This window comes from Schistocerca serialis, chromosome 5 (assembly GCF_023864345.2).
Source record: "Schistocerca serialis cubense isolate TAMUIC-IGC-003099 chromosome 5, iqSchSeri2.2, whole genome shotgun sequence".
NCBI classification, from domain to species: Eukaryota; Metazoa; Arthropoda; class Insecta; order Orthoptera; family Acrididae; genus Schistocerca; species Schistocerca serialis.
In genome coordinates, this window is record NC_064642.1 from 614872511 (window position 1) to 614883661 (window position 11151).

The 11151-nt window shown below is 44.5% G+C and overlaps 1 protein-coding gene across 1 annotated transcript in view; it reads left to right on the plus strand.

Annotated features, from left to right (window-relative positions):
- The window catches only part of LOC126482137 (synaptic vesicle glycoprotein 2A-like), a 222762-nt gene extending 211822 nt beyond the window's left edge, over nucleotides 1-10940 (plus strand). The window contains exon 13 of the mRNA XM_050106113.1: nucleotides 10747-10940. Coding sequence (XP_049962070.1) covers nucleotides 10747-10802 — 56 coding nt within the window. The 3' untranslated portion in view covers nucleotides 10803-10940. The remainder of the gene's footprint in view (nucleotides 1-10746) is intronic.
- The last annotated feature ends 211 nt before the right edge of the window (nucleotides 10941-11151 follow it).

Consider the following 11151-nt stretch of genomic DNA (forward strand, 5'->3'; position numbering starts at 1 on the left):
TGCAAAGTACATGTAATACAAACATAATAACAGAATATCACTTAGGTAGCTATTTTCAATGCATTTTTGAGAGTACAACATTTGTCTTGAACATGTACATATGTGTTAAGATAATAATTTTACACACATTCAAAGTACTCATGTACGTCATATGAACTTTTGCTTAAAAGGTAATTTTTAAGCTCAGTCTTAAATTTCACTTCATCTCTTATTTCCTTCATGTACACAGGCAGAGCATTGTAAAGTTTTATTCCAAAATAACTTACATGGTTTGGGTTTTTGTTATTCGTACTCTTTCTACATGTAATTTTTTACGATTGTAAATGTTATAATTGTGGCAGGCCTCATTGATACTTAAATTGCTCAGGTCTGCTCTTGCACACAGAATGCATTTATATATATAAATTGATGATATTGTGAGTATTTGTCATTTTTTGAAGAGGAGCCTACAGTGAGTTCTGGAGAATTGTGTGTTATAATTCGAGTGGCTCTTTTCTGTAGTTTGAAAGTATCTATTATGCGTGATTCAGTTTTACACCTGAACACTATACCATAACACACAATGGACTGAAAGTAATCAAAATACACTAATCTAGCACACTCTATGTTGCACATTATAGATATTATCCTCAATGCGAAACTTGCCGAATTGAGCCTGTGAGATAAATACTTCATACGGTCTTTCCAACTTAAGTTTTGATCAATGTGCATGCCCAGAAACTTTGTGGATTGCACATTCTCTACCGCTTTCTCACGTAAGTAGCTACGAAAACACGAAATACAAAACGTTAGCTTAGTAAACAGTTGTGTCAACGTGACGATTGCCCTTTTTGATTCTGTCAAAACAAGATAGTAGCACTTACTATAAGTAGCATGGGAAGTGGTGATATGTTGGAGTATTCGCAGAAAATGATTGACCCAAGGATGTTTACTACATTACAGGATGTACTAAAGTGTATGAAGAAATCAGGATAACACTGGGGAATGCGAGACATCAGCATTTACTGTAATCACCATGGACAGACGTCATATGTTGGATTATTCACAGGGAATGATGGTTCCAACGACGTTTACTACATGACAGGAATTTTTAAAAATCTGTTTCTAAATCTCCATTCCCATTTGGATCTGTCAAAAAGAACAGTAACATTTGATCTAATTGGCGTAGCCTTTACACTGCGCATCTAGCAACAGAAAAGCCACTTGCAAAATTTAAAACGCAAACTGCGAATACGTGTAACGACTATTCGATTGATAAAGTGCTAAACATCAAGTTATAAGCGCAAATTGCACCGGAATATGTGGTGCAGTCCACAGTTTTGCGTGGCGAAACAGAGATGTTTCCGTGACGTCACAGAACCTGTTCACTGATTGCTTAACTGAGGCAAACTGAGCAGGTGCATACTAATCCAAGTGTTTACTGTGCTAACATGTTGTATTTGGTACTTCCCGTAGCTATACTTGCGCAATGCGAAAATATGGAGTTTAATTGATACACCACAATTCAGCATCTCTCAGAAACGCGATGTTTTTGGTACGTGGTTTCTGTTAACGTATTGGGAAATGTGACTCTGGCGTATAAAAATGTCATCGATCTTACCTTGGAGTTAGCTCCTGAAATTATTTAGTGGTTGCTTAAGGAAAGGAAAGAAGAGACAGATTGTAAACATTTTAGAGGTGTCTGCAATACAGTTACGACAGGTAACTGTGTGTTACAGATTTTCAAATTCGAAAAAGGAGATAAAAATTTGCTTGACGTCTTCCTGAGAAACAATCTCCACTCCTTCCATATTAACAATGTAAGTGTAAATATATGCGGCTTACATTAAAATGAATAGTATCGACAACAATTAAGAACTTTATTCTGAATTAACAAACGACGGATCTGATCCCCCATGATACATAAAACATCAGAACATTATTGCAGAAACAACGAAAAAATCCAAAATCCCCAAGATTGATTATCTTTTAGAGAAGCTCGAAATTTATCGCGGACTTCTATGCTGGATGCTTATAATACACTCCTGGAAATTGAAATAAGAACACCGTGAATTCATTGTCCCAGGAAGGGAAAACTTTATTGACACATTCCTGGGGTCAAGTACATCACATGATCACACTGACAGAACCACAGGCACATAGACACAGGCAACAGAGCATGCACAATGTCGGCACTAGTACAGTGTATATCCACCTTTCGCAGCAATGCAGGCTGCTATTCTCCCATGGAGACGATCGTAGAGATGCTGGATGTAGTCCTGTGGAACGGCTTGCCATGCCATTTCCACCTGGCGCCTCAGTTGGACCAGCGTTCGTGCTGGACGTGCAGACAGCGTGAGACGACGCTTCATCCAGTCCCAAACATGCTCAATGGGGGACAGATCCGGAGATCTTGCTGGCCAGGGTAGTTGACTTACACCTTCTAGAGCACGTTGGGTGGCACGGGATACATGCGGACGTGCATTGTCCTGTTGGAACAGCAAGTTCCCTTGCCGGTCTAGGAATGGTAGAACGATGGGTTCGATGACGGTTTGGATGTACCGTGCACTATTCAGTGTCCCCTCGACGATCACCAGTGGTGTACGGCCAGTGTAGGAGATCGCTCCCCACACCATGATGCCGGGTGTTGGCCCTGTGTGCCTCGGTCGTATGCAGTCCTGATTGTGGCGCTCACCTGCACGGCGCCAAACACGCATACGACCATCATTGGCACCAAGGCAGAAGCGACTCTCATCGCTGAAGACGACACGTCTCCATTCGTCCCTCCATTCACGCCTGTCGCGACACCACTGGAGGCGGGCTGCACGATGTTGGGGCGTGAGCGGAAGACGGCCTAACGGTGTGCGGGACCGTAGCCCAACTTCATGGAGACGGTTGCGAATGGTCCTCGCCGATACCCCAGGAGCAACAGTGTCCCTAATTTGCTGGGAAGTGGCGGTGCGGTCCCCTACGTCACTGCGTAGGATCCTACGGTCTTGGCGTGCATCTGTGCGTCGCTGCGGTCCGGTCCCAGGTCGACGGGCACGTGCACCTTCCGCCGACCACTGGCGACAACATCGATGTACTGTGGAGACCTCACGCCCCACGTGTTGAGCAATTCGGCGGTACGTCCACCCGGCCTCCCGCATGCCCACTATACGCCCTCGCTCAAAGTCCGTCAACTGCACATACGGTTCACGTCCACGCTGTCGCGGCATGCTACCAGTGTTAAAGACTGCGATGGAGCTCCGTATGCCACGGCAAACTGGCTGACACTGACGGCGGCGGTGCACAAATGCTGCGCAGCTAGCGCCATTCGACGGCCAACACCGCGGTTCCTGGTGTGTCCGCTGTGCCGTGCGTGTGATCATTGCTTGTACAGCCCTCTCGCAGTGTCCGGAGCAAGTATGGTGGGTCTGACACACCGGTGTCAATGTGTTCTTTTTTCCATTTCCAGGAGTGTAGTTTCCATAACGAAACTTTTTTCGAAACCTGGCAGAAAATCTAAAGAGATGCTTGTCGTATGTAAATTATACCAACTGAAAGACACAATCAGTGCCCTCTCTGCGCGACAGCAAAGGAAGTATGATCGACGACAGTGCTGCATAAACAGAATTGCTAAACACAGCCTTCCGAAATTCCTTCACCAAAGAAGACACAGTAGTTATTCCAGAATTCGAACCAAGAATAGCTGCCAACACGACTAACTTAGAAGTAGATAATCTCGGAGTTGTGAAGCAACTTAAATCACTTAATGAAAACAAGTATTCCGATCCAGATTGTAAATCAATTAGGTTCCTCTCAGAGTATGCTGATGCAGTAGCTCTATACTTATCAATCATCTACAACTACTCGCTCGACTAAAGATCCGTCCAAAAAGACTGGAATGTTGCACAGGTCACACCAGTGTTTAAGAAAGGCAAAAGGAATAATCCAATAAATTACAGGCCCATATCATTAATGCCGAAATGCAGCAGGAGTTTGGAACTTATAATGTTTTCGAACATTACGAACTACCTCGAAGAGAATGGTCTATTGACACATTGTCAACAAGAATTTAGAAAATATCGTTCTTGTGAAACACAACTAGCTCTTTACTCACACAAAGTGTTGAGTCATATCGACAAGGGATTTCAAATTGATTCTGTATTTCTAGATGTCCAGAAGGCTTTTGACACCGTACCTCAAAATCGGCTTGTAATAAAATTGCGTACTTACGTAATATAGTCTGCTACGCGACGGGATTCGTGATTTCCTGTCAGAGAGGTCACAGTTTGTAATAATCGACGGTAGGTCATCGAGTATGACAGAAGTCATTTCTGGCGTTCCCCATGGTAGTGTTATAGGTCCTCTGCTGTTCCTTATCTATATAAACAATTTAAGAGACAGTCAGAGAAGCGGTCTTATGTTTTTGCAGATGACGCTGTCGTGTATCTTCTAGTAATGTCATGAGAAGCCCAAAACCAACTGAAAAACGATTTAGATAAGGTGTAAAACTTGGCAATTGATCCTAAATAAAGAAAAGTGTGTGGTCGCCCATATGAGTGCCAAAAAGAAAGCATTAAAATTCGTTTTCACGATCGATCACACATGTCTAAAGGCCGTAAATTCAGCTAAATACCCAGAAATTACAATTACAAGCAACTTGCACTGAAGCGCCAAAGAAACTGGTATAAGCATTCGTATTCAAATACAGAGGTATGTAAACAGGCAGAATACTGCGCTACTGTCGGCAACACCTATATAAGACAAGTGTCTACCGCAGTTGTCAGATCGGTTACTACAGCTTCAATGGCAAGTTATCAAGATTTAAGTAAGTTGGAACGTGGTACGGTGTAGTCAGCGCACGAGCGATTGGGCACAGTATCTCCGAGGTAGCGATGAAGTGGGGATTTTCCCGTATGACCCTTTCGCGAGGGTGCCATGAATATCAGGAAACCGGTAAAACATCAAATCTTCGAAATCGCTGCTGCCGGAGAAAGATCATGCAAGATCGGGACCAAATATGATTGATGAGAATCGTTCAACGTGACAGAAGTCTAGCCCTTTTGCAAATTGGTGCAGATTTCAATGCTGGGCCATCAACAAATATCAGCGTGCGAACCATTCAACGAAACATCGTCGGTATCGGCTTTCGGAGCCGAAGGCCCCCTCGTGTACCCTTGATGACTGCACGCCACAAAGCTTTACTGTTCGCATAGGCCTGTCAACACCGACATTAGACTGTTGATGACTGGAAACATGTTGACTGGTCGGACGAGTCTCATTTCAAATTGCATCGATCGGATGGACGTGTACGGGTATGGAGACAGTCTCATGAATCCATAGGCCCTGGAAGTCAGGAGCGACTGTTCAAGCTGGTGGAGGTTCTGTAATGGTGTGAGGCGTTTGCAGTTGCAGTGATACGGGACCCCTGATGCGTCGAGGTACGCCTCTGACAGGTGAAAAGTACGTAAGCATTCTGTCTGATCACCTGCATCCATTCATGTCGATTGTACATTTCTATGGACTTGGGAAATTCCAGCATGGTGATGCGACACCCCACACGTCCAAAATTGCTACGGAGTGGCTCCAGGAACACTCTTCTGAGTTCAAACACTTCCGCTGGGCACCAAACTCCCCATATATGAACATTATTGAGCGTATCTGGAATGCCATGCACCGAGCTGTTCAGAAGATTTCTCCACCTCCTCGTACTGTTACGGATCTATGGTCGTTCCTGGAGGATTCACAGTGTCAGGTCGCTCCAGCACGACGTCACACGTCAGTCGAGTCCATGTCCCGTCGTGTTGAGGTAATTCTGCAAGCTCGCAAGGGCCCTGCACGATATTAGGCAAGTGTACCAGTTTCTATGGCTCTTTAGTGTAAATTGGAAAGAACACACTGAAAATGTTTTGGAGAAGGCGGACCAAAGACTACATTTTATTGGCGGAACACTTAGGGGATACAACAGATCTACTAAGGACACTACCTATACTACGCTTGTCCGTTCTCTTTTGGAGTACTGCTGCGCGGTGTGGGATCCTCGTCAGATAGGTTTAACGTTGTACATCAAAAAAGTTCAAAGAAGGGCAGCACGTTTTGTATTATAGAGAAATAGGGGAGAGAGTGTCATGGACGTGATACCGTACTTGGGGTGGACATCACTAAAACGAAGGCGTTTCTCATTGCGGCGAGATTTTCTCACGAAATTTCTATCACTAGCTTTCTCCTCGGAATCCAAAAATATTTTGTTGACGCCGACCTACATAGGGTGTATCGATGATCATAAAGGAAGGGAAATCAGAGATCACACGAAAAAGATATAGGTGTTCGTTTTTTCTGCGTGCTGTTCGAGAGAGAAATAATAGAGAATTAGAATGAATAGGGTTTGATGAACCCGCTGCCAGACACTTAAATGTGATTTGCAAAGTAGCCATGTACATGTAGATGTAGATGTATATTAACCAGTCAGCATCATGAGTTATATTTTTATAGTGCAGAACATGATGTATTATCTTTTTCGTTCCAAAAAGGTGCTTAGTGAGGTGAACCATCATTGTTTTCGTAGTTGTACTTCTGCATTGCGATAATATGCTACTTAACTTAAACACTGCATTGAAGATCTCGGCCGGCCGGGGTGGCCGAGCGGTTCTAGGCGCTACAGTCTGCAACCGCGCGACCGCTACGGTCGTAGGTTCGAATCTTGCCTCGGGCATAGGTGTGTGTGATATCCTTAGGTTAGTTAGGTTTAAGTAGTTCTTAGTTCTAGGGGACTGATGACCTCAGAAGTTAAGTCCCATAGTGATCAGAGCCATTTCAACCATTTTGAAAGATCTCGTCTGTCTTGAAGATATTGAGTGATGGTGTGTTTGTATGTGTATGAGACGCAGAAATAACATTGTGACCCTTAATACGTGGGTCTACTGTGCCTTGCACCTAGTAGATGCTAAGATCGGACTCATTCATATTTAGGCACCAAGAGGGACTACAGAGAGCAAGATGGTGCCGTCTGGTGGGTTCTTATTGACTGGCTGTTTCGTTTTTAATGGCGGCAAAATACTGGGCTATGATTGCGACAGAAAAATGTGTGTGTGTGTGTGTGTGTGTGTGTGTGTGTGTGTCTTTGCATGCACCACCTCCGCTCTCTGGACTTTCCCCTCGCCACCCAAATTGCCCCTGCAAGTAGGCAACGAGGTCGTGTGGTTTCTCAAATACATATACCGTGAGCCTCCTGCTCCGTAGATACCTGTTGTACATAATTAAAGTTCCAATTTGAAAACGCCTTAGAAAGAGAACCACTGCTCAAAATTGCGTAAAATCTGAATAGAGCATTATTGACGCAGGAGGAAACGTCGTGGACCAAAAAAAACTAACTAAAATCTTACTAATAGATGGCGCTGTAAGGGTCTTAACGTAAATTGGGTCGGCTACAAACGGTAGGTGAATCGCAGTACCACAGCTATGCTTTGAGCTGCACATTACGCCATCCATACTATTCAACGTGCATTGCTCTACAAGTTTGCCGGTCAACAGCTGTGGCATTGTTAGTTAGGTAAGTCCATCCACCACGGCGAGGTCGTACTACATCGGAAGGGATAAGTCGGTTTTTAATTTCCAGGGGCCAAAAACGACATAAAAATCTAAATGACATCAGCTTCTAATTGTCGTGAGATGGGCGCAAGACTAGTTCAACATGCTGTCCACCGTTTCCCTCCACAAGCTGATCTCGAGAAAGAGGAGCACCTTCTTGCATAAAAATGATCCCACCCACACATCCACGCTGTTGACGGCATGGAATGACTTTGGTGCGCCAAAGATTCTCACAGCGTTTACTAGTGACAGTATAGATAACAGGACCCGCAGGTTTCATCTCCTCGAAAAAGTACGGACCTACAGTAAACGAGGCCGTCAGTCCGCATCATACAGTCAGCTTTGGAGAATAAAGCTGTACCGGCTAATGTGCATGCGGATTTTCCGTTACCATATTCTACAATTCTGCGTATTGATACGTCCTTGGAGATGGAAATGGGCTACGTCCGTCCAAAGAATGTCCTATAGCCATTCATTGTGCACTTATGCGAGAAAGGAATTCCAGAACGAACGTTTGTCTTGCTAGCAGGGCGGCAAGAAGCAACTGTTGAGAAAAAAAGAAAAAGGCTCTAAGCACTACGGGACTTAGAAGAGGTCATCAGTCCCCTACACTTAGAACTACTGAACCTAACTAACCTAAGAACATTACACACATCCATGCCCGAGGCAGGATTCGAACCTGTGACAGTAGCAGCAGCGCTGTTCCGGACTGAAGCGCCTAGAAACGCTCGGTCACAGCGGCTGGCCAACTCTTGAGAATGGGTGATTTTGTATGGATAGCAATCCAGAATATTTCGTATGATTTTGTGCAGTGTGCTCGCAGGCATGACCAACGTTTGTACAGTTCCCCGTGCAATGCATATTTGCATACCGCCACTTGATCCCTTCTGCAATGCTGTGGTCACATCTTCCATAGACTGCTTTCCTTCCTTTGCTACATAGCACGTCAGAAGAATCTGTCTTTTCTAATTTTGTACTCATTTTCTCCATACCCTTGGCAGACATCGGACAGCGCCTTACCAATGGGTGTCCGGAACTTCTACAGGGCTATTGGCGCACAGTCGCCATTAATGTAAAAGAGCTTTACCAGTTGGGTGTGATACTTCATACAGAAAGTCATGTTGGACGTCTCGGACGCAAACTGAGGAACAACCGTGTGCCACGCGTCCGTTGTTGTGCATATTCTGACGTTTGCAGCGCCATCTACTGTCAAATTTCCGTTAAATTTTTTGTTATATTTCGTTTCCCCTGTGTCAATAAGAAGTTGTTCAAATTTGATGTCATTCTTGGTAGTGGTTCTATTTCTATAGCGTTTTTGAAACTGCAACTTTAATTGTCGACACCCTGTATACTGCCAAACATCATCAGTAAAATGACAAAACCTACTACTTTCAGTCGCCCATGGTCTAACAAGTGAGCTGCATAGTTCAGGTGAGGTAATGTCTCTACATTGACTGATTTTTCCCCGTTATGAAATTCTTTGAACACAGCAGTGTCCATATTGTTCATGTACTCCGTGTGCAGGAAATATCGTTTTAGCCGTATCATTTAAGATTCCGACTAGCCTTATGAGCAACAATGCCTGGCATAGTGAAAGGAGACTATCTTCAGTCCAACATTGCCGGTAGCCACGTCGGGCTATTCAGCAGCTCTACACTTTTGAAAAATTGACTATCTGGCGCGCAATTATAAAACAGCGTTGTAGTCTGTAAATTGTCGTTTACCTACCAGCAGCCTAACCTTTCTTCAGTGGACCTAAGCAGCTGAGACAGTGGTTCACCATTTTTATTGCCCATCCTAGCAAGTAACCCACAAAAATTTTTCCGCTACAGTAGATACGAGGCCTGCCTGAAAAGTATCCGACCTTAGGCCAAAAAAAGTATTTCGAATACCTGACGAGGTTGGGACCTTAATCCCCTTCAGAGTAGGCCCCTTCTACTTGCGCACACTTAGCCCACCGATCCTTCCACTGCTGGAAACACCTGAGGAACTCTTCTTTTGGAGTGGTGTTCAGCTCTGTCGTCGTGTCCCGCATTATCTCTTCTCTACTCACAAAACGGTATCCTTTCAGTGGCGTCTTCAATTTTGGAAACAACCAGAAGTCGCAGTGAGCCATGTCTGGAGAGTAGGGAGGTTGGTGAACGGCTGTAATGCCATGTTTGGCCAAGAAATTTTGGATCACGTGGGACGAATCTGCGGGGGCGTTGTCATGAAGCAGTTTTGTCATGAGCCAGTTTTTCGCTGTCCACTTGTCTGGTCCTTTGCGCCCAACAACTGCGTCACGGAGTCGCTGGAGAACATCTCGATAGTACTCCTTTGTCACTGTTTGTCCTTCCGGTGTGTATTCGTGATGCACGGACATCAAAGAAGACAGTCAGCATCACAATGATTTTGCGTCGACTGTCTTTTTGTTTCTGGGTCGTACTCATAAATAAACAGTTCAAATGGCTTTGAGCACTATGGGACTTAACATCTGAGGTCATCAGTCCCCTAGAACTTAGAACTACTTGAACTAACCTAAAGACATCACACACATCCATGCCCAAGGCAGGATTCGAAACTGCGACTGTAGCGGCCGCGCTGTTCCAGACTGAAACGCCTAGAACCTCTCGGTCACACAGGCCGGCTACCGGTGTACCCATGACTCATCTCCAGTTATCACGATGTTCAGAAACCCTGGATCAGTGTTGGTGGTGTCCAGAAGGTCCTGTGCAACGTCAAAACTGTTGTCTTTTTGTTGCGGCGACAACAACTTGGGCACGAATTTCGCAGCCACTCGGTGCATGTTCAAATCATCACGTAAAATTACATGTGTAGAATCTTTACTCATCGCAACCTCTTGGGCAATCTCCCTCACGGTCAATCGACGATCTGCCATCACCAAATTTTGCACCCTCTCAGCAACAGCTGCACTCCGAGCAGTTTGAGGCCTGCCAGAACGCTGGTCACTCTCCGCTGATGTGCGGCCATTTTTGAATCGGTTGAACCACTCCTTAATTTGTGATACACCCATCGCATCTTCTCCAAACACCTGCTGAATCTTACGAATTGTTTCGCTTTGAGAAGCACCTCGTCTCTATTTTGCTCGGGAAAATCAAAGGTCGGATACTTTTTAGGCAGTCCTTATATGCTCTTTTTAATGAAGTTTCAAATTAGAATGTTTGTACTTTATTATGGCCTATTTTTCCTCTACAGGCGCTGGACTGCTGAGTATACTGTTACCGTCCACCAAGGGTCGAGCCTTGGCCTAAGGACTGCAGCGGATGTAGTGCAACATCCCCTTGATGCCGCTGCTTTGAGATACTCCTCGAGTATTAAATGTCGTCGGCACGTAATTTATTGTGAAACAATGAAGCCACATGTCCAAGAACTGGAAACACGCCGAAAGCCACAGATCGTCGTTATTGATTTTCCATTTCTCTGATGGACTGGATATTATTCAAAACTTTAAATTACACTTACATTAAAACTCAAGCCTTACATCTGTCTTTGTCTGAGCAATAACTTTGCTCAGAAAGAATGAAAATACTCTTTCCTCAAAGGTGAATAAGATGTAGTACCGTATTCAGATGTGAATAAAATGTGTTATAGGTATTACGT